The sequence below is a fragment of the Melozone crissalis genome, unplaced genomic scaffold, assembly GCF_028551555.1.
Source record: "Melozone crissalis strain CALT ecotype California unplaced genomic scaffold, PUWL_Pcris_2 ptg000059l_1, whole genome shotgun sequence".
NCBI classification, from domain to species: Eukaryota; Metazoa; Chordata; class Aves; order Passeriformes; family Passerellidae; genus Melozone; species Melozone crissalis.
In genome coordinates this window covers 2684537-2708973 of record NW_026535837.1, presented here as the reverse complement: position 1 = coordinate 2708973, position 24437 = coordinate 2684537, and the positions used below count along the sequence as shown (strand labels likewise).

Below are 24437 nucleotides of genomic sequence, written 5' to 3'. Positions count from 1 at the left end.
CAATTAATGCAGTAAAACATTATGTCTGTAATTGGAAAAAACAAACCTGTCGTGGCTCAGATTTCAAGTTCTACCCTGCCATGGATTTTCCAAGAGGCAAACTTCTCACACTCTTCACACTCATCCTTCCCCACATGAGTGCAGGGGCACAAGGGCACAGAAATCCACTCTACAGAGCACCTGGAATGTTTGAGCCTTGCTGTGAGCATGAAAGAGCCCAGGAAGAGGCACATGGGCACTTTAAATCACCACTGGAACTGAGCCCTGGCACTGGGTATCATTTTGCACTGCGACCCATTGATTTTTTGTGAGCTCAGGTGGAATTGCCAGCAGCAAGATAAATGTATCTGAAGAACTTGGCCATGCAGGACTGGACTGATGTTATTGATGTTATTTATGAAGTGCTGAGTTTGGAAAACACTGCCTGAGGTCCAGATGTGCTTAAGCATCAGGGACCTTCCCTTTGTCCTTCTGATGCAAGTGCAAACATTTCTCAAGGCCCTGGAGGAGACAGAAAAGTGCTCTGGAGATTTCAGGAGGATAACCTTGTCTCCCTAAGTTTACCTCTGTCTCTTCTTGAATGTAAAGCATCCACAGAAAATTGTAGGCACATGCATTCTAAGAGGACACATCCACCTGGGCATCACCTCACAAGCGGTCCCTGATGGACTGTTTTCTCATTAAAAGGGGAAAAAGGTGCTCACTTCTTTTTGCATGAGAGCTTCTGGCACAATTCCTCCCCCAGGAGCTGGCAGGCTTCTGTCCAGACTCCTCTCATTGTGAAACATGGTCCATGGGCATGTTCTCCTCAGCACCCAGAGAGATGTCTGCCTGCAACCCCTTCTGCTCACATCCTGCAGCTCTTGTCTCTGACTTTTTAACAACTTTATGGGTTTGTGCTGGAAACTGGGTCACTGGAAAGATCCAGGGCAAAGCAGAAAAACAGCAAAAAATTACCTATTTTGGTAATTGGACATTTTTCTTAACCTAGATCGTTTCAGTGATGTAGCACTCTGGCAGGGATGGTGGGGGGATCTGCTCCCTCTCTTCTGACATGAACCCAGGGTAGGAAGCCTGATGCTCAGATGGGAAGGATAAAACAGGGGTCTCCTGGACTTTCAGATTTCACTCTCACAGGAAAAACCCAAGGCCAGTGACAGAAATTCTTGTCTGGCTCCAAGTGTGCTGGCTGCAGGAATAAGGTCTTTCTTTTTCTTGGTGCTTCTGGCCTTTAGCACCAGCATTTTCAGCCACCCTCAGATAACATGGGTGCTCCATGGACCTCTTGAGCACAACAAGAAGAGTTTGTGCACCTCTTAGACAGCAGTTCCAGAAAACAAATGAGATCTAACCCTAATTTTTAGACATTTAAATTTAGATATTAAATAGGCTGATCCCATCCTTCACTAATGCCTTCAAATGTTCTTTCTTTTTTGTTTTTTTTTTTTCAATATAAAAGCATTTGGGTTGATTATGGGGTTTTTGTTTGCTAGAAAGAAACCACTGAGAGAAACCTTTAATCACACTGTACATTGCAAGGAAAACAATCAGCAATGGATCACAGTATCAAGCATGTGATATAAAAAGAAACATTAAAAACTAGGGCAGAATGACTCTCAGAGGTTGTTTAGGTTGTATCTCAGGTGTATTTACTGACAGAAACTTCAGAGCGCTCTTAAAGGGAGACTGCAAGACCAGCATGAGTCTGAAAGGCTGGATTTGTAAACATAAGAGAACCTTAAATTGTGGAGAATGCTGCCACAAATAGATTTTAGTTCAGTGGAAAGATTTGGGTTTGGAATTGTATTCTTCCTGCCAGCCCTGTGATAATCCAAAGAGGCAAAACCAAAACTGGCTGATCTGCTCAGAGAGTTGAAGTTGGGAGCAGAACAAGAGGAGAGAATTTCATTTCGTAGTAAAACAAATTTAGGAACAAACTCGAATGAAAATATATAAGAGAAACTGCCTGCTCACATCCTCTCAAAGTTGAAAAAGCTGGTTCCCAGCTCCTGGGTAAATCACAGCACCATCTGCCAGCAGAGAGTAGAATTACATCATAAATGGCACATTTTCCCTAAAAAACACTTTGTCCCCTTCAAATGCATAGGAGGTTTGTCACTGATTTCATGATAACCTAGCATTTAGCAAAAGCTGCCAAAAAAGCTGAACCTACATAAAAGCTAAATCAACCTGCAGCTAAAAATAGGACAAGTTTTTCCACTGTGGAACACATCACTCTCCTCCCGCAGCTTGAATTAATCAGAGTTCAAGATAATGACCATTCATTACTGGGGTTTTATGGGTGACACAGGCCAAGGAAGCAGCTCTTGGCCCTCTGGTTGTCCCTCCTTCCCCTGCACAGCTGCAGCCCCCCTGCACAAAACCTGTGCACAATGCCACGCAGAGAGCACCTGCCCACTTTTACCTGTGCCTCCTACAGAACAAACAACATTTGCCACCCTCTCCTCATGCCTCCCCCTGTGTAGCAGGATGCTTTGCCTGGAAAACCAACTTGAACAATGCTATAGCTATTTCCAAAGCTATCAGTGGTAAATGAAAAAGGGAACCTCATGCTGCTTTAGGTGCTGATTAGTGCTGAAACCAGTGTGACACATCAATCTCGAAGTTAAACATCCTGATAGTGAGACAAAGACCTGGTAAAATGCCTGAATAAAAGAACAAACAAATGCTACTACTGATCACTTACCTAGAGGTGCTGAGCTGACACAGCTGGCCTGGAGATATATGACTGAGAGTGCATCATTTTACACTATAAAAGCCCAGTTCCAAATTTTAACATAACATACCCCTTCTTGGGGTGTGTGTGTGGAGATTCCTCACTGAGGATGCCCCTAAAGTTTATTCCTGGAGGCTGAGTGAAAGAAATCTGTCCATGGTCATTGGTACGGATGAATAACATCAATCTTTACTTCATAATTGTTCTTGCTAGCTTTGATACAATTGCTTTAATACAATTGCTTTAATGCAATTGCTTCAATAGTGCACTGTATTATAATACTTCCTAGTGCACTGCATTATAATAGTTATAGCTCCTGTACTGTCTATTAAATAATTCTGATTAAGATCTTTTTGTCTAATCACAATAATACTAAATCATATATATTTATATGAATACATCTAGTTTGCCATCCTTAATGCTGTGAGACAAAGTTGTACAAAGGTTTGATTATTCCTAAATAAACTGTGGAAACCCAGGGCACAGAGAATATTTCTCTGTGTGCTCTGGGGTGCCCTGACCCCCAGGGCAGCACTGACTTTGACCCTCATTCATGGAGAAAGTTTCCCAGACTTCAAGGTAGACTAGAATCCATAAAAGTGTGAAATAGATTATAGAGAGCAGTGTAGGTGTATCACTTGGTGAGAAATTTAAGTTTTGGGATTTTTAGTATGTTGTGGATAGAAGCAAGATGGAGGGCACAGGGTGTCATCCTGGATTTCTTCTTCATGCTTCTTCTTCATGGGTTTGGGTGGCATTTTGTAATTGGGCAGAAAAGTCTGCATTGTGGGCTCATTGGGATCAGTTATTGTGGTAAAAGGGAAAATAATCTGGGTGTCAGTTCTTAATTGGAGAGTTTAGGCTTAAAAGACCTTGTAACAAGAGATTGTTGGCCATTTTGTGCCTTCTAATGAAAAGCTGCCAAACACAGTAGTGACACTGTTTTACTGATAAGAAATAATAAACACTTGAGTCTGAACACGAATTACTGTCTCAAGTGCCTCCAATCCAGACCCAGAAAAACCAACGACTGGTACCCCCACAATAAACCTTTACATATAGACTGCTGATAAAGTCTGGGGCTCAGATTGGATCCAGCTGCACTCAGGCAGAAAGACTTTAGACAGCAAGGGGTATCCTCTCTGCACCTGATGACTCAAAGGGAGGGCATCTCATGAACTTTGTCTGAAGCTCCCACTCTGCCCACCACACGCTGCCATCAGCGCCTCTGATTTGGGTAGTGCACAGTAAAGCAATTCCCAGCTGGGATCCATCTGCTCCTCCCATCTGCTCTGTCCTGTTCTCTCCCTTCTCTTCTGCCAGGGATCCTGTGAAGTCTCATTCCTTCTCCTCTTCTGCTGTCCTTACACCCTCCTTACAGAAACCAGTTCCTGTTTTCTCCAATATCCCCTCCAAACACCAAATCTTCATGGATGCTGTGAATTGCACAGCTGCCTTCCTGCTAAACTCAGCAGCAGGAAGAAAGGCTCATCCCAATGTCACTGGCAGCTCAGATCCATGCAGACCTTGTCCTCTGCTCACTGTCTCTGGAATTCTGATCCTTTTTCTTCCTCCCATTTAGCCATATCAACAGAACCATTCCTAGACTTGGACTGGGTTCAGTGGGATTGCTACTGCTCCAAGGTATGGAGAGGATTTGCCATATCCAGATGGCAGCCCAGGTTGTAGGTGTGCAGCCTGCAGTGATTGCTACTGAATTCAGGTGCCTCAGCAGAGGTTGCAGAATAAAAGAATGACACTGCCCTTATTCCCAGCTGTGCAGACTGGGCATTGAAGGTCCTGGACACATTGCCATTCTCAGACATTTTCCAGGACTCTGACAGATGGTAAGTGACAGAGCAGGCACTCAAAACCAATACACAGAGACTTTCAAGGTGGTCAGACCATTACAGCCTCACACAGGTGCAAGTCAGGAAATTACAAGATTGTCACCAAAGTCTCAGAATGAGTGAGTGCTCTTTATAGGATTCTTCCTAGGCCAGGCCACAGGCAATAATTTTTCTTAGAGTGAAGAACCCATACAAACTGTCACCAGTGCTCTGTTATTCCTTCTCTGGGATCTCGCTCTTTCATGGCAGCTCTTCAGAGCCTGAGCAATTCTCCATAGCCAGCCCCTATCAAACTGTGAGCATGCAAATGAACAAGTGTTATATAAATACTAGATTGTTTATTTATAGATATAAATATTTTTATGTCAATGAATAATGAATATATTTGCTGTACCCACATGTAGTTAGCTTCATATCTATACAGACAGAAATCTATAATCTATACAGATAGAAATAAGAAAAATCTCCCAAACAAACAGGAATCAAGGCCTTTTCTAACTTCTATGTTTTGCATTTCTTCCCTGAATCTTGCAGAATAAAACTTTATTTCTTCCATTATGAAAAAGGATCTGCACCAAGTTTTCTGCCACCACCCATGTAATCAGATTTGGGATAATTAAATTCACACTTTGCCTTCAGAATTTATGGTGACTCATCAGCATGTCGATCCTCCTCCTCACATCTTTGCCTTATCAAGCAACACCCCAGTCTCACTTTCCCCCTAGTGCTTGACGAGGAGTGAGTTTGCTGTACCCACAGAGCAATGCTAATTGGGCTTTAATTGGAGCAGAGTTCCATCTCTGGGATGCACCTGGTGGGTCTGGAGCACAGGGCAGTGGGGACATCTGGTGGCCACCAGGAACACAGGGCCTCTGGAAGAAAACTGAGCTGGTGAAAAACTATCTTAATCTAAAGAGATTGCTAGATCCATAGAAAATTCTGTGTTTGAGTCTTTCATCGAGTTAAGTAGGTATAGATGCATGCAATTGTTCTGTTAACATGAGAGAACTCAGGATTCATGAACCTCATTTCCACTGTGGAACAAGAATCTCTTGCAAGAGTAAGAGTTCATCCTGCTCCTGAAACACCAGAGAATTCCAGTCATCATTTTATCTACATATACCTTGAATCTGATATAAAGTGAATGTTCCTGAGTGTGGTTACAGCACGTATCTGTGAGGAAAAATAAATTCTCTCTATTGCATAAACAGGGAATGGGGCCCAAACAGAGGTCATCATCCCAAACTCTGCACAAAATCTTGCAGATCTGTGACTAAAATGGTGACAAAAAATGACCAGTGACCCAGTCCTCAATGTGCTGCCACTTCACAGCTTGTCATCTTTGTATATTGCTATGATAAGTCCCAGAACAACATCACTCTGTAAAAGGAGGTACAGATTTTGCAGTTAAAATAATGTTTATATGTGGTACATCCAGATAAGTAAGATAAAAATATAGTAAAGAGAAAGGCTTTATATCCAGCATGGGAAAGGCTCATAACTGATGGGATGACATATGGGGAAACTAATTTATGGAAGGAATCCTCTTCATGTTTGCTGCTTAGTGCACAAGGTCTTTTTAGAAATTTCTACATGGTGGAGGCTTAGATGAAATTTCAGTATTGTTTCCTGCAGTCTGAACACAGCCTCCTGATGAAGGATTTTGGTACAGCTCAAGGAAGTGGTATACTGTTATTTTCAAAGCAAGACCATAGCTAAACCAAAGCAAACCAAACTAAACCAGCCAAACAAACAAACAAAACCCAAAAAACCAAACAGAAACAAAAATCCACCACCACAACAACAGAACAGAGAGGTACTTCACGGAAGGCAAACGTGTTTGTGCATCATTTGCTGCACAAATTGGGGGGGAAAAAACCCAGAAGCTGCAAGAGATCATGGCTGGTGAGTCCAACGGCTGTAAGCAGCTCTAGAATAGCAAACTGTGTCTCTGCTTTGGCCAATCTGTTCCTAAGGGTACCAGGCACTTAAATTTTTCCCAGGAAGTCAACTACTAGGTGTGGAAATTGAGGTTCCTGAGTTTTGGTGTCCAGAAATACCAAGTACACATAGAACAGAGTTAATGTAAGTGTGCTTTGAACAAAACGGGTGTTATAAATCCTGATTTCAGCTCCTTATACCAGTTACCTTCTTGTCCCAGCTACACATTCCCTCTCCATATTTTACCAGCATTTTTATGTGCAATGTCTCCTCCCCTAAGCTGCCCTGTCTTCCCATGACGACACTTTTTAAAGCTCCCAAAGTTTGGGGAGGACACAGCTGGAGGTCACATATAAGGGAAGTGGCCAAAAAGGTAGAAGTGGTAGAAGTGCAATTAGGTTTTTAGACAAAAAATTGCAGGCAGGGGATGCCAGGCACCCTCTTGCCCTTATGTGCCCAGTTTTTCTGTGAGGGACTCAGCTTGTCTGCCAAGGATCATGGCACACACAGGCACCCATTCCACAGGGCAGCAAGCACCACAAGCTGGGCACCACTACAAGCTTGTTTATTCTTGGCTTCATGGATAATTTTTGATTAACATGGTTTGGTTTTGTGAGGTTGTTGGGCAGGAGGGAAATGAAAAGTGACCACAGAGTCACAGAATGGTTAGGATTCAAAGGGATTTCTGGAGACCATCCAGTCCAAGCCCTCCTGCCAAGGCAGGGTCACCCAGAGCAGCTTCCACAGGAATCCAGGTGGGTTTGGAATGCCTCCAGAGAAGATTCCTCCTCTTCCCCAGGCAGCCTGTTCCAGTGCTCTGCCCCACTCAATGTAAATAAATTGTTCCTCATGCTGAGGTGAAACTTTCTGCGTTTTAGTTTATGGCCTCTGCTCTTCATTCTGCTGCTAAACACCACCAAAAAATGTCTGCACCATCCTCTTGGCACCCACCTCTGAGATATTTATACACACTGAGGTTCCCTTCTAGTCCTCTTCAGATTTAAAAAACCTTCACACAGTCTCTCCTCATATGAGAGATGCTCCAGAGCCCTCATCATATGTGTGGCCATTAATTAGATATTGATTGACATCTATTGATTAAACATTGGAATGGGTTGCCCAGGGAAGTGGTGAAGTCACTGTAAAAAATGCGTATTATATTATTGGCTTTTCACAAATATTAAAATGAATATTATATGTCTTGTGTTAGAACGTAATGCTGTATTAATTCTCTTAAGTAGTGTGTTAAAGATAGTTTTAGGTTATAACAAAATTTTAAAATAGAAACTACAATATGTAGGATACTTTTCTTTAGAAATGACTCACAGCGAGATAGCAGCCACAGGACACCTGAATCTTTCAGAGAAAAAGAATTTATTGCTCCATTATCAGAAGAAATTAACTTCTTCCCACCTCGCTCTGCCTTGAAGACGCCATTAGGATTCACAGGAAGAAGCTGACACTGACCAGACAGAATCCTGTGTTTGAATGGAATTTATGCATCATGTATGAGATGTATGAACATGCAACAGGTTATTGTTTTTAAGGGTTAATCCTCTGTTAACGGGTGTCCTTTTTCGGGCTTATGCTGCCCAGAAAAGGTACCCAGACATCCGTAACTCTTTGTTTCTATTGTCTCATATTGTCCTAATTCAAACTGTCCAAAATTTTTATTACTCTAGTTATATCGCTATTTTTATAACCATTTTATTACTATTAAACTTTTAAAATTTTAAAAACAAGTGATTGGTGGTTTTCACAGTCACCATCGCTGGAGGTGTCTAAGGACGGTCTGGATGTGGTACTGCGTGCCATGCTCTGGTTGCCAGGGTGGCATTGGGCTGTAGGTCGGGCCCGATGCTCTCAGAGGCCATTCCCAACCCCATCCATCCCGTGTGGATGTTCAGGGGCTCCATCCCCGGGCCCTCAGCGAGGCGGGGAAGGCTCCGTGCGCTTTGTGGCGCCACTGGCGCTGCGGGCCGGCTCCGTGCGCTTTGTGGCGCCGGGCGGGCGGGCGGAAGCGCCGGGCGGGCGGACGCGGGCCCTTCCGGCGGGCTCGCAGCGCCTCTCCCCGCCGCCGCCTCCGCCTCCCCCGCTCGCCGCCCGCCGCCGCCCGGCGCCTCCATCCTGGTACTTGGGAGTCTCCATCCTGGTTTCTCAAGTGCCCGGACCCAAAACAGGAAGTAAGTGCGCGGGGCCCTGCGGGATCGCAGGGCCGGGAGCTCCGGGCAGCGGCGGCGGCCGCGGGCGGAGGGGAGGGGACGGGGCGGGGAGCGGCCGTGTGCGGCCCGCGGCTCGGCGCGCTCGGCCCGGGCTGCCGTGCGGGCGGGCAGGGCCGGGCGGGCAGCGGAGCCCGCGACGGGGCCGTCCAGCGCCGCCGCCCGCCGAAGGCAGGGGAAAATGGCGGCGGCCGCCCGGGGCCAAATGGCGGCGCTGGCGGCCGCGGGGCAGCGGGGCTGAGGCGGGCCCGGAGCCGCCGCCCCGGGGGCAGTGCCGGGGCAGGGGCCGGGCCGCTGCCTCCCGCCGGCTGCTCCTCTGGGAGAGCCCTGGGCCGGCGCTGGGCCGCGGCTCCCGCCTGCCCGGGGAGCTGCGCGCAGAGAAATTGGGAAGCGGACGGACGGACCGGCCCTGGAAATGACCAAACCCGGCTCCCTTGGGAGGGCAGGGCAAGGGGCGGCCACCAGCCTGTTTGTTCTGTTTATTGTGTTTTATTATTTTTTAATTGTTGTTGGTTTTTTGTGGTTTTAACTCCCTCCCCCATACCTGGATTCTCTAATAAGAGGCCCACCTGCACGATCGTATTTGAATTTCTCCATTTCCTCTGGCTGGGTCTGTGCTTGGGGTACCCTGAGCTTGTGGGTTTTATCTGTTTTGTTTCATAAGCTCTTTTTTTTTTGTTTTTTTGGGGTTTTTTTCTCCATTGAGAGTTGTGATTTGAGGTTGCTTAGGGCAAGTGGAGTCTGAAGTGTTCTACTCTGCCAAGATCTGGGGTTTCATCTTAGGGCGGTTCCAGGATTTTGTGCACTAGAGCCATGCTCTGTTCTGCCAAAGTAAAGGATTCCGGTTGGAAAACCCTATTTCCCCACACACGCACACACTTTTTCTTTTCTGGTCTTTCTTCTTTTTTTCTTTTTTTTTTAGGTCTCTTTATTCTTGGTTGTGTCCTTGGGCATGGTGAAGTGTATTACACTTGCACCAGCTACTCCTTCAGCTGGCTGTAGTATTTGTATGTATCCATTCACAAAGAGTTGCACTTCTCAGCCCCACCTGGCCATTGTTAGTTGAAGTAATCTAGAAAATGCTTTTTGTTTGCCAGCACTGCTCTGGCTACAGATGTAGGTTGGCCTCTTGACAGCATAGTTAGAATTCCTTTGCAAAACCAGGAGATGCGGATTTTGCATTGAGATGGACACATCTCGTTCTGGTTTTCATTTACATCATTTCATGTGATTTTAATGATAAACAACTTCATGATGTTTTATGACTTACTGAAAAGATTGAGCATTAATTATAACTCCTTAAGGAGAATGCCCAGAAATACTGATTTTTGTCTTAACCACACAAAATTATAAAAAGTGGCCGTATAAGATCTCTCTACTATGTTTTGCATGTTCTCCTTTTTTTTTTGAGCATCATTTCTGTGCTTTTCTGTCCATCAGAAAGCAAGAAAGACTTCACTTTGCTTATCAATCTTATAGTTAGGATAATTTTTCTTATTTTTCTTAAATACTGAAATTCTACCCATTGTTTATAAAGGTGAAGAAGTTACAGAAATGCTTAGCATGGAACTGGATTTACATGAAGGGAAAAGACTTTTAGTACATATACTTAGGAAGATTTCTATCCATAGCCATAACCTTGTGCCCAAAAACCAATTCATGAAAAAGAAAACTTGAAACTTTGTGTTTATTTGTTTTGAAAGAGCTGGGACATAGGTTTTATTTTGTTTTGTGTTGTTTTTTTCCCCTGTGTGACATTTAAAGCATGCTCAGTGCTTTTTATTAAACTTTCAATGGACAGGCTAAAACTCATGGAGTTCTGCCAGGTTTGGATCAATGCAAATGAGAACACTTTGTCCCATTGTGTCTCCCATATATTCTGTTTCAGTGATGGCCCACTTCTCTAAACACCACTGATGAGTGGGATGCAACTGTATCTACAGGACTGTAATCTCATGCTGATACAGATTAATAAATCCTTGTATGCCCCAGACTCAGGTCCCTGGGTCCTTGGGGTTGGTGTCTGCCCGGTTTGGTTCCTTTTTGTATCCATTGTTGGCAGCTGTTTGAGAAAATTTCTGCCTGGTGGAATTGTAAGTTTGAGCAGGACCCATTTGGTCTGAAGTAAGGTTGGGGGGGGAGTTTTGTTGAATTTTAGTAAACAGCCCTGGCACTAGTTTAATAATGAAAGCTCCTGATAATGTCCTGGAAGTACTGACTTGGTCTGGAATACACTAGACATTCAGGCATCCTAAAATATGAGGTCCTATAGTGACTTTGTTTCCTTAGTGTCACTCTTGAACAAACCCCAATGTGTTCCATGGGATTGTTCCAGTTAAATGCCGCAGTAACTGGAAACCTCTCTTAATAATCTTCAATTTTTGCTTTTTACAGGACTTAGTGTAACATTCTTATTGCCCAATTCAGAGAACACAGCCTTTAATTCAACTTACTATAGAAATTTTAAGATTTACAACAGTCCACTAAAGACTAGACATAACATTCAGCTAATAACTAGGGGCAATGACAGAATTCTGTCTGCAAGAGTAAAACTACTATTTCTTAGAAGTGCTTAATTTTTGCAGCCCACAGAATAATTGAGTCCATCTGTCTGATGAGGGTTATTTAGAATTAAAGGAATTTTGTATTAGGATATTACTACTTTTTTTTCAGTTTGGTGTAAAATCAGCTTTATAGGAGTTTTTTTCTGCCATAATTCTGCTGCATGCTTCCCACATAAATAAGAACAGCTCTATTATGTGGCTTTAGTGGAAAACTTATATTGAAAATCTCTATTAAATGAGTCTTGTAGACAGGGTATTTTCCCACTTCTTTGGCTGCATGTTGAAACCTGTTTGAAATTGTAATACTGCTCTAAAAAGTGTCACATTTAGTAAATACACACAGAAATCCAACAAGGCAAAAAATGCTTATTGAAGGGACATTGATTTCTAAGGTGCTGTTTTATTATGGATTGTGGCACTCACACTTTTGGTGCATGTCTATCCAACACTGTTCTCTTCCCCAAAAGGTAACACCCTCCTTCAGTAAATGAAATATTAGTGATGGATTGGCACCTCTGTAAAGAATGTGTGTGAATTAAAGAAAAACCTTGGGTTGTTAATTTAAAATTCAAGGAAGCATTTTGTTTAAAATAAAACTTGTTTGCATTTTCAAAAGCACACCTAGCGAACTTGTGAAAAGAAGCTGATATTTTGGAGATGATGAGACTACTCAGGTCCTAATTCTCACTAATTAATAAACCATGGCTGTCATTTACTTTGCATTTGGCTTTTGCAGGAGCAGATATGTGGATGTGCAGGTGTGAGCAGAATTCATGTGGCACATCCCAGAGTCTCTGCTGTGGTCTGGCATTGCTCACCACAGCTCCAGCCTCTGTGCTGGGATGGACTGAGGGTGTCCTGCAGCCAGGATCAGGAGAAGGCCCTGGGCTTTGGCACTGAGCTCCCTGTGGATGTGTCATTTCTGATGCATGCTCAGAGTACCTGGTAGCTACAGCATTGTTTAAGTGTGAAACAATGAGGTTTGTGACATCTGGGGATTGTTACCTATTCAGTCAAAAGAACCACCGCAGTTATTCCTGATTTTGGTCACTCATTCATGTATTAATGGGTTGGTGCCCCTCTCCTGGGGTAAATGTAGCTTGAAAGAACCTGGTTGGTTGGTTTTTCTTTCAGGTTTCTTGTATTTGTATGACCTAATGAATAAAAAATAGTGTCCAAAATATACATTTGACTTTGGCTTCATTCCTCATGTTCTTTCTACTCAGTGTTCAATTGTGGCCCAAGGCTATATGCATTAAAGTTGATGGGAATCAAGAGCATGGCTCTTTTTAAGTTTTTATCAAGGCTTGGTCAAGGTTATTACCTTTACTCAGAAAACTTAGGATACACTAAATCATGAGTGTCTTACACAGAGCATCATTATTTTTTTTTGAGGGCCTGCACTTACAGGTAGCATAAATGGTTTTTGGGAAATCGAGGAGTTATGAACCCATCCTCCATCCAGGAATCCCCAATTCTTGGGAAGTCACAGGCCCTTGAACAAAGCACAGTGCCCAGTGTTGCTGTCACAAATTGCTCTGCAGTTTGGGGAGCTGGAGCTGAGAGCTGCCCATGTGTGATTTGATCAGAAGAATCAGTGATGCTCTCAGATGTGCTGCCCCAGCCACTGTCTGCTAAATCCTGTTACAGCTCTGCATAGAAGTGCCAGGGTAGCAGCTCCTGATCCTGGGTGTAGCTTCCTTCCCCTCCCTGAAATGCCATATTTGGATGGATGGATCCCTTTTATGCTGTGTCCTGTTCCCTCCTAACTTGCAAACCAGCAAGACAGGCAATGTAAAGGGATTAATTACCCTGTGTTTTTTATTTGGTATCCAAATCCTCTAAATATACAGATTGATTTTTCATCAAGTTCTGAGTAACTGCTGAAAGAATGACACAGCTTTGCTGTGCCTGTACTCAATTTTCATCAGTCTTCAAATAAAAAAGAAGGAATGGTCTGCTCTGTCTTCTGCTGTGGATGGTGCTATAATTTCCACTGCTTGTAATGTGTCTTATAAATCTCATTTCCACATTCTGCAATTCTGTTCTGCAACAGCTGTAGGTGAAGTAATAGAGTTTTGTAATGTGTCTTATAAATCTCATGTCTTTCAGGCCTCTAAAATGGTGAAAAGTTGATGCTTTCAAGTGATTGTAGAAAAATAAATGTTGTGACAGCTAGTTGACATAAATTAAGGAAGAATCCTCCACCTCATTTCCAGTAACCTCAGGGATTTTTACTACAGCAGTCCCTGTAGTAAAACTTCCTGAGAAAATACATATGAATATGAAAAAGAGAATCTGTTTGTTTTGGCCGAGTTTGTTCACTCTCCAAAAGCTAAGTTAATAACTTAAAACTGGGTTGAAAAAGTTACAGTCTGCTAATTTAGCTGTAACACTTTGGATGTCTCCCTTCATGTTTTAGCATTAAGGATGCTTGATTGGGCTCCTAAAATCAGTATTACAACCAGCAAACAGCAGCTTCTAGGGAAGGATAGAGACAGCACAGGCTGTAAAACTCAGCAGCGGATGAATCCCAAGGAAGTTACTCCCTCCTACACTTGCATGTGGCAAGGAACTGTTGATGGTAGATGTGAAAGTAAGTTTGAGAACCCTCTGATTTAAAATGTCAGTGGTATTTGAAATTTTTTACATGTTCAGAAGGGTAATATCACTTCATTTGAGGAATCAGTCACTGTGTGTGCTTAACCACGTGCCAAATCTTCAACGAGCTCCAGAGGTGAGAAGTTTTTTAGAAAGACTGGCAGTAGTTTTTTCTTTCTAGGATAACACTTCTCTTGGGGATCTTCAATACTGAAGAACATGTTTTCTGATTAAAAATTAAATAATCTCCTGCTGATGCAGTAATGTTAACATTATACTGAGAATTTGAAATCCAGGTTGTAAATTCCACTTACATGTGGATATATAGCTATCCCTGCATAGTACATGGAAAATGTGCAATGTATTTGTGATTTCTTTTCTCTAAAGCTATAGCCAGATATTTTTAACAATATTTTGGCTTCAAAATAAAAGTTAAAAGTATTTTTTTGTGTTTGTTGACATATGAGTAAACACAGAAAAAGCACTGAGCAGTTAAAGGAGAAATAGATTATATTTTCTTTTTACAAATCTCTGCCAAAGTCAACAAAAGCAGGCTTAAAACTGATGACACCTTTGTAAAGCTTTTGGATATTTTAGATGTGATTTCATTTAGCTTCTGCAGCAGCAAAAGTTGCATCTCTGTATTTGGATAAAACTTTTATTGTAGAGTTTTTGTTTTATTTCAGAATTACTGCTGGTGGTTTACATAGAATTTCTTAGAAACTTTGTGTTTCATTGCAGTACTTTTATAGTGGAAATGAAATTATCAGAGACACTTTATATTGCCCTAATTCTCTGACTTCAATGTGTATGGCTTATCCTGGATTACTTATTCTCTCAGTTGCTTTTTGTACTGGTGATTGCTTGCAAACAATTTTTCTGCAGCTCTTATTGTTTAAATGCTGAAGAAAAAAATGCAAGTTTCACATTTAGTTATATGCATGGAAGGAGAATGAAACTTTGCAAGTTGGCAGTCTATAAATAGAGCAGCTGTGACTAATAGGACACTAGAAAACTATTTGTCAGTCCTGACTAGCTTTCAGTTCTATAAGAGCAGAATTATTAAATTAATAGTGGAACAAATACTGGACGAAGGTCTTCAGATGTGAAGAATTTAGAAATGCTGAAAAAGTAATAGCCTAGGTTTGAGAAAAAAGAAATCAGTAGACTGCAACTCCTCCTAATAAGGAGTTTAGGTACTATTTTTAACTGGGAAAGTTACTTTAAAGCTATCTGGTTTTACCCTGTGCAATATTTATGTGCAGGAAAGTAAAGGTAGGTGAATATCTGAAATTGTGGCTTTGTCCTGTGAAAGAGCAGGCTCATTCCCTGTGGGATTTTGTGCTGGCTGTGGGGGATGGAAGCAGCATTGTGGTCCAGGTGGAATCCAGCTGCAGAAGGGTAAAACCTGTGTGTTGCTCTTTCAGGTTTGAGTATGAGCACAGTTGAAGAAGAGTCTGACACAGTGACAGTAGAAACCGTGAACTCTGTGACTTTGACTCAGGATACTGAAGGGAACCTAATTCTTCATTGCCCTCAAAATGGTATAGAATTGTTTTACATAGTATATTTTTTTCTTCTTTGTTTTGGTTGATCTGACCACCATACATCCCTGCCCACAAATTCTGTGAGCTACTCAGTACAGCTTACTGTACAAGAATTGTTCTGCTTTAGTTTAAAGAATGATAAAATGCTGAATTAGGTGTAAATCCCAAAACTGTCTGTGTGTGCCCAACAAAGATACAGCTGCTGATTTATTTCAGTTGAAACAGATTCTTAGAACCAAGCACATACCCAAATTTTTGTGGACTGATTAATGTTTGGCAGACTGTGGATGGAATTGTCAAAGAAAATGCATGTTGAAGAAAGCATGGGGACTGCTGTTGCTCATAACTTAGACCAGATTCCTGGGCAGCAGCAAAGCACTGAACCAGCTTGTTACATTTGTTTCTACTGTTTGCTTTGGCCAGCTTTTTAGGAGAACTCTGTCCAAGGCTCCTGAGCTTACAGGAAGTAACCTGGGTGTGTTTTTGTTGTTAGAAGCTGATGAAGTAGACTCTGAAGACAGCTCTGAACCTCCACACAAGAGGCTTTGCTTATCAGAGGATGATCAAAGCCTTGATGATTCTACTCCATGCATTTCTGTTGTTGCAGTTCCAAGTAAGTTCTTTTATGTACTCCTGTAGCAAATATATCTGTTGATAAAGATTAAAAGTGGACTCTTTAATCACAGTAGAATATTTTGCATGGGGTGTTTTCCTTCCAAATTTTATTAATATATTTGGGTATCTTTTTTTTTTTTGTGCCTTGGATAGTTTTGCAGCAATTAGTTCTGGCAAAATAAGCCTGGGTTAAAGTAGTTCAGAGACCTACAGGTGCATTGAATAAAATGAAGGATAAGTAAATTAGCAACTGGATGCTCTCCTACAAAGAAATTTGGGGTTTTTTTAATGATCAGACAGTACAGTTAATATTTCAGTGTTTTGTAATATTGAGATGTGTGTAAAAGAGATTGATGTAAAGAATATAGGATGAATTAGTCTTCTGGAAGTTGATTGAATATTAGAAAGTTTAATATAATGTCCCAAAGGGAGACAAAACCAGATCTAGTTAAAATACCAATTTGCAGTACCTGGAGTGCCTGTTAATTTGGTGGAACTAGGTGGAAATTCCTTTGAAGTAAAGGCATTATCATGTTGAAGTTGAAGGAGGACTGGGGAAAACACATGCAGCCAAAAGATTTGAATGTTGTCCTTTAATAATTGGAATTTCCAATTATTAAAGGACAACATTCAAATCTTTTAGCTGGAGGTAGGGCTGGAAAAGAAATATTAATACAGTTTCTCATTTTTTGCATCAAACACATTTTGTTTATGTTTCACATTAGGCCATAGTTGTAGTCAAGCATAAAACTGAAGGTTTCTAAATCCATATTTAAATTTTACGAAGAGAAGCAGTTGATAATCATTTTAGGTGATAATCAGTTGAGAATCATCTTAGAATTTACTGTGTCAACAAATAAATACCAAATAAAACTCTTCAAAATTTTCACTTCAAAGTTAGCAATTTATAACATTTGTAGGATGTGTAAAAAAATGTTTCAGGAGTTAAGTATCCAACTAACCTGCCCATTGTGAAGTTTCAGAAAATGACCAGAGCTTTGAGGTGACCATGACTGCTACCGCTGAGGTAGCTGAAGATGAGATTAATGAAGGAACTGTTACCCAGATTCAGGTACAGTAAAACTTCAATTTACTTATTTGATGTATGCTTTTATTTAAATTGAAATGAAAAAGGAAACAAGTATCAGAAATGCTTACTAAATTAATAAGACTCTTTGAAACGAATGTATGTGAGCATGGAGCTTGTTTGTAAAATGCTGGTCTGTAAAAGGACAATTGAATAATTTTATGTATGAGAGAGATTATTTGTAGTCTGAAGTTGCTGCCCAAAGGGCAATACTGCAAAGAATAACAGAGGTGACACTCCACTGGTAGTGATATGCTCTGTTGTGATCTGCATAGAAGACAAGTTTATCTGTTATTTCTGTCATTCTTTGATTATAAATTAAGCTTTATAACATGCTCAGATAGTCTTTGTCTTGTCACCAGTCCTAACAGTTAGATGCAGTTTTCTTTGTGGGCATAGCATGTTTAAAAGTTCTAGATTGAAGATCTGGATATAGTCCTGCTTCCACCACAGAAGAGACTCTTCTTACTTACTGTACATTAAACAAGATAAATAATGTTACTTAATTAATTCTCACAGCATCTGTATATTAAATGCTAAATCTTACTCAGGTGTTTTAAGAAAGGTGATAGTTCCAGTGCCATATCTAAGACATGACACTTTTGAACAGTCAGCAAGGTGATGAGGTGTGCTGATTACATTTTCCTTCAAACTGTGTCTCCATGTGAGTTGCAAAGTGATATAAACAACTCAATATCTGACTGTATCATTTCACATTGGTCTTTTCAAGATTCTTCAGAATGAGCAGTTGGATGAAATCTCCCCAATGGGCAATGAAGAAGTATCAGCTGTTAGTCAAGCCTGGTTCACAACCAAAGAGGATAAGGATTCTCTAACCAATAAAGGTAGGGTATTTCAAATGCAGTTCTCCCATGCTGTAGGAAGGTAAACTATCCCAAATGTCTCAGAACATTTTGTAAGTTACATAAAGTAGTCTCTGGTCTGGCTTTTTGGGGATGGGCCTTGCCTGCAGTGGTGGCAGTGGTGGCCACAGTAGAGAAGGGCTGTGGGTGCTGTGTGTCAGCCCAGATTGGGCAGAGAGTTGTGTTTGCCTTGTCAGGGGGTGGGGAGCTGCAGCAGAACTGGGGGACACCAAGAAAAAAAACAATCCATGCTCAATTTTGCCTCAGAAGAAGAGGGCTCCTGCAGACCAGGACCTCATGAAATAATCTCTGCTACTCCTAAAACTTCCACCCCACTGGGCATTCCTCCCTTTCCAAATATATCTGTGCAATCCTGTAGCAGTTGCTGAACTCAAGAGATTTTGTCTTTTTCTTTCCTGCCCACAGGGGGGAAGTGGCTTTCTAAACCTAGAGAAAAAACTTAGTGTCTAATGAAGACGTCTCTCTGGTTTCCTCAGCCCCTCTGCTGTTTTTCTTACTTTGACTTCTACTTTTTCTAGAGGAAAATTTTTTTTTTCAGTTGGTTCAAAGCAACCCCCTCTTTTTGTTAGAAACCTTGTCAGCCAGTCAAAGGAGGGCACTCAATCTGGTGACTCCAGTTAAGAGATTAATAACTTGAGGAAGGTATTTCTCGTAAAATATGCCAAGAAAAACGTTTGAGAATCTCTACTGGCTGAACTTTTCTTGTAAGCTCTGTGGTTTGTCACAGAGATAGCAGTGGGGGAATGCCAGTGTGTGTCTTCTTTTACAGTAGCTCAGAGTTTGGCATGTGTTGCCTGAGCTCATCACTTTATAGCAGTTTCCACCTAATAATGCTTTTTCCCAGACCTGTGGGCAGGTTATGATCATCTTGACTATGAATATGCAAACATGTGAAGTGCAGAATATCTGTCCTTTCCTAAAATAGTTTGGTATTAAAGGTAAGGAGTAGCAGTGTCCCATTAAGTCAGTTCAGAGGCTTGGAGCTGTGTGAATCACAGTTACTGGAATACATTATTTTTCTGTCTCTGTGACTGTGGAAGAAGAGATTGAAGCTATGGGACACAGGGCAGGAGTACTCTCTCACCAGTTCCAATGGAATTAGTAATAATGCCTGTACTTTTCATTATAATTGGATTTGAGTAGACACTCTCTTTGGTGTGCTCTGCCTCTCAGCTCTGGTAATTAGCAGGCTGAGAAGGAAGTACCCTGATTTTTCTGAGCAGAGGTGGGCAGATAGCCAGCACACACCAATATGTAAACTGGGTCACACCAGCAGAAGCTCAATTAAAAGCATTGTATGACCATAAGGGGAAAAAAGGATAATCTAAAGTAGGAATATTTTAATGTTTAATTGATAGACTTCAGGTTTGAATTTTTCTCTCTGAATAAAGTTAGTTGGATTTTCTTTTAAAGCTTAGCTGGCATTGTAGTTACTAAAGGCAGAGACAGAGAGGAAACATTGGTTCTATTGGCTTGTCACTTTTATTTGGGGCAGTAAAAGACCCACCACAAGGTTTTATGTTGGCTGAGCATTACTCCCAATGCAAAAAGAAGGAAAGAGATGGGGACCAGCTTGTCAAAAAGAGGCTTAATGGAGCCTTTACCTCTATGAAAAGCATTCACAGTAGGTGGCAGTGCTCTCATGTTCAGCAGAGTTAAGGCATGCGAGAGAATCCCACCTTGCTGCCAATTCCTCAGGTAATCTTCTGAGTTGTATTTTAAGTTCCAGCTTCTGGACTCATTTTGAGTGCATGGAAATTTCAGCTGTCAGTTTAAAGGCAGAAATTGTCTAGTTGCAGCTGAAGAGAAAGGCTGAAAATGTGACTTGACAGCTCATAGAGGAGTTCATATTCTGTTTTTAAAAATGGGATGTTTTTGAAGAGGGGTCTGACTCACATTATTTAAATATTAGTTGAATGTTACTGTCAGTTATGAAATAACATCTGTTTAAAATTAATGCTAGTTATATTTTAGTACCTAAAATTATTCTTTTCCTTGTTAATTGCAGCATGGGTCATGTTTTCAGATACTTCTGTTCTTGCTGTTTTTTGGCCTTTACTTCAGTAATTAGTTGTCATTTCTATTTTCAGGCCATAAGTGGAAGCAAGGGATGTGGTCAAAGGAAGAAATTGACATTTTGATGAGTAACATTGAACGTTACTTAAAGGTATGTTTAGAGTATGTTCCCTGCACATTAATGTGGTGATGCAGTTCCTGCTAGAAACCAACTTTCTTTAATACTTCCCAGAATACTCAATAAGTGATTTGGATTGGTCATCAGGAATGGTCATCACCCATTCAAAATAGATAAGAAAAATTTATTCATAAACAGGATTGAAGTGCATTTAATGTATGTAACATTCCTTTTCATTTTGTACTGGATATAGCCTGTTTTGAGCATCCTGACATGACATTTTATATGGTTAAATCTCTTTCTCTGACTATACATTGAGGACTCATAAAAAAATGAAAAAAATTGCATTAGGAGTTTCCTTACTGAGCACAAAATACAACTTTCAGACATCCTTGATGCCAAGTCTGTGATTGTGTACTATACTAGCAGGATGCCTGTGTCTGCTTTCTTCCCCTTAAGTTACTGGGGTCAGAGTTCAGTGTAAATGGGCATCAGTTATCACTGATGGTGATAATTGCCCATAAATCATATTTGTGGTAGGCTTGCAGCTGAGAATATTTGAGCTGAGCCCTTGCAGCTGAGAATACATAGCCTGGATATTATAATTTCACCATCCTTCACTTGTGGTTTAAAAAAAAGCCCTGAATTTAGTGTTCATTGGGATAAAAATCCAGAGTATTAGTTGAAGAGAGTGTGTCTGCCCACACACCTATTAGAGTTTCTGCCACAAAATCATTCATGGGTAATACTATGTTTTAAATCCAGTGAAGCTTTTTTAAGCTAGCTAAATAACTTTTCTGAGTGACTGATAAATCATTTGATTCATTCTTTTCCCATTTATCTGCTTTCTTGTACTGCTTTGAATAATTGAAATATAGTGATTCTTAGTTTAAGCTGAAATTAAGCTTTACTGTTATACTTCTTTGCAGTGTTTTTTATTGGATTTATTTGAGTTTCCATCAGAACAAGAGGAGTAGTTTAATTGAAAGAAATCACTTTTGCATAAGGAATAGCTAAAACTATGTAATAAATCAATATAGCACTGTTTGACAACCTTCCCTTGTATGGCCCCAGACTAATTCCACCACAGTACATACTCCATCATGTTCTGTATGATGGTTCCATTTTTGATCTTAAAATATACATTGGACAATTTTTTTTTTATTTTATGTGGATAGGTGTTAGAATTTCTATGTCTCCCTGGACTCCAAAGTGAAAAAACCAAAACAACAAAACCTAGTGTTCAAGGGTTTGTATTTAAGGGAGCTAATCCATAAATACTCAGTTTTACTTTTGGACTGTAGTATTTGTGATACATAGAAAGTTGCATAACAGCTTCAGTTCTTGTGTTCTACTTCTTGATTCCTAGGAGACTTTTATCTAAGGTGTTTTGTTTGTGGTTTTTGTTTTTGTTTGTTTTTTTTTCAAATGCTTTGTTCTAGGCCCGTGGAATAAAAGATGCCACTGAAATTATATTTGAAATGTCAAAAGATGAAAGAAAAGATTTCTACAGGACAATAGCTTGGGGTCTGAATCGGCCTCTCTTTGCTGTCTATAGAAGAGTTCTTCGCATGTATGATGACAGAAACCATGTTGGAAAGTATGAAACCCTCTAATGCTGCATGGTTTTATTGGTATGACTAGGGTCATGTATTTATGCTTGACATGTTCTATGTGAGACAGAAAAATGTAGCCAAACAGACCTAGATCTTGCTAATATGTCTCCTCTGCTCAATTCTGAGAGATCATCCTTGGCAATAGTTGTGTTCTGTTGATGGTATTCAATGACAGCTTTAAAGAACAGACAAACAAACAATCCAAAACAAAGGTGAATAACAGATTCTGATATGATGACAGGACTTGGACACAGGGATGGATCTGCTGAGATATAACTTTTTCTAGGGCTGTGACCTGGAAATAATTGATCTTCACCCCTTATGCCCTTGCTTGCCATTTTTTAAAGCGTGATCTGGTGCTATCCAGAAAGGATTTTAAATTTTCGTTTTTGAAGGTAGTTGAAAATTAAAAACATCTTCTCAGTGTTGATATACTCTTTTGATAGAAAGTCAGCTTTATGGTGATGGTGAACTGGGACTGTAAGGAAGAAGCTATTTATTTGAAAGACTAATGCAGAAAATTCTAATTCTGTTCATAGGAGTAAGAGCACAGAGAATGAGGAATTTTTCTAACAAATGAGAGGAATCCTTTACCAGTTAACCTTAGAAATGCACTAATGTAGAAAATTACATTTGTTCCTCACATTCTTCTGAATATTCAGTCAGATTGTATCTTACAGCTGAAATTCCTTAATCTCTTCTTGTAGCTAAATGTGTGCTGTGTGGTTAGTAAAATAATAATATTTATGCTGTGTTCTTTCTGTTTAAAATAATGTCTTTTTATTTACCTGTTGTTTAGGTATACTCCTGAGGAAATTGAAAAGCTTAAAGAGTAAGTTATCTTATGAATAAGATCACTCTTCCTTGTTTATATTTAGTAGCCCTCATCCATTTTTAAGGGTTTCCTTACATTAAATCACTGAAGAGTTACAAATAAATTTGACTGCTCCAACACTACCCAAAAGTAGTGGTTACTGTCTAAAGATAAATGAAACTACATTTCAATTCCTTTAAAATTTTTTTCTAATGTGTGCTCCAGACCTAACAATATGCAACAAAGTTCTAAAGCAATGCTTCTGTTGTAACTAGGAAAGTTTCAGATTTTTGCAAGCACAGTCAATATTTGTGGTTATGAGAAACAGAAGTTCCTTTTCTTTACGAAATTTGAGCAAAGGTTATTCCTAAAGGAAGTGGCAGGTCAAGAGTAGAATCTCCCGTAGGAAGTATTACAGATATATAAATTATCAGCTCAAAAAGCCTAATTTTGAGTATGAACCTGGTAGATCAAGGAGATGGGGCTGCAGACTTTATCCCCTCCTGCACATTTCCAGGGTTGAGCAGTTGGAAGAAACTGTTGGGCTGAAAGGAGGAAAGGGGTATATTGCATTCCATTGATGGATCTGTTTGGATCAATTGAGCTGCTTTGTGTTGTTCACAAGGTGCTTGGGGTTCCAGATGTGTCAAAACTACTCATGGATCAACATTTTAAGCAACCTGCTGTCATGTGAAGGAGAAAAATGATTGCTAAAATGATGAACGTGATTATGCAGTGTTTTGCTTAATTTAAATTGTAGGATGCCTGGGTTTTTATTGGGCATCACTGAAATGTCTCAAATGCTCTCTACACCACCTGAAAACCATTGAGGAACCTGTATAGAATGGAAATTAGCTGTTTATCTAAACATTCATATTGTGTTTAACACATTCATTAAGCCTCACAATCATCCTGCAAGACAGATACTATGCATTTTATATGTATAGTATCTATGCATTTTATTTGTATCTGGATTGATACTATGCATTTCATATGTATCTTGTGGCTCAGCTGGTCCAAAAGGCTCTAGAAAGACATAGGGAAAAGTAGCAGAAAATAGTAATAGTAAAGTAACAAAGTGATTTCCCCATTCTCTCTTCAAGCCTGTAAACTGCACATGTTTTTATTAGTGAGTATTTGCTATTTTGGTGATTTCCTAACTGGATCTAGTGCTAATGGGCATGTTTCTCTGTAGGCTGAGAGTAAAGCATGGTAATGATTGGGCCACAATAGGAGCTGCCCTGGGAAGAAGTGCTTCATCTGTAAAGGATCGATGTAGACTCATGAAGGATACCTGCAACACAGGTGAGATAAATGCTGGTGTCAGAAATGGATATTCTGGTTAAAATTCTGTCTCTTGTGTTTAATGATTATGGACTTACACTGTGTCTTTGGTGTCAAGAGAGAGACAGATGCATTTCAGGAGTAAAGTACTGTTTATTTTGTAATGTATATATTCAAGTATAAAGGAAAATGCAGTCAGACCTCATGTGAATAATGTGCACTAAATTTTTGCATGGTTAATTCACTCCAGCTAATACAGTTCAGATAGCTTGGATCAGTTTGCTCTGGTCACTCTTTGGACAAGCTCTGTGTGGCCTTATTCATCGGTAGCCTTATTCTTCTGAGAGGAAGAAAAAGGGGAAATTTGGCAGCAGAACAATGGAATTGTTGATTTGCTGATCAAGAATGGATATAATATAAATTATTAGTAATTAAGAACAGTTGCATCTTCTTCACAAGTTAATATTTGCATCTGGAATAAGGTGTTGGACCTGGCAGTTAAATGTCTGCTGGCTTGTTATGGATCAGAATAGGGGGTCTGTGC

The 24437-nt window shown here is 40.5% G+C and overlaps 1 protein-coding gene across 1 annotated transcript in view; it reads left to right on the top strand.

Annotated features, from left to right (window-relative positions):
• The first annotated feature begins 8607 nt into the window (after positions 1-8607).
• The window catches only part of DMTF1 (cyclin D binding myb like transcription factor 1), a 28936-nt gene continuing 13106 nt past the window's right edge, over positions 8608-24437 (top strand). The window contains exons 1-9 of the mRNA XM_054287533.1: positions 8608-8711; positions 15340-15456; positions 15953-16072; positions 17052-17146; positions 17892-18006; positions 20136-20212; positions 21622-21779; positions 22595-22627; positions 23805-23914. Coding sequence (XP_054143508.1) covers positions 15348-15456; positions 15953-16072; positions 17052-17146; positions 17892-18006; positions 20136-20212; positions 21622-21779; positions 22595-22627; positions 23805-23914 — 817 coding nt within the window. The 5' untranslated portion in view covers positions 8608-8711; positions 15340-15347. The remainder of the gene's footprint in view (positions 8712-15339; positions 15457-15952; positions 16073-17051; positions 17147-17891; positions 18007-20135; positions 20213-21621; positions 21780-22594; positions 22628-23804; positions 23915-24437) is intronic.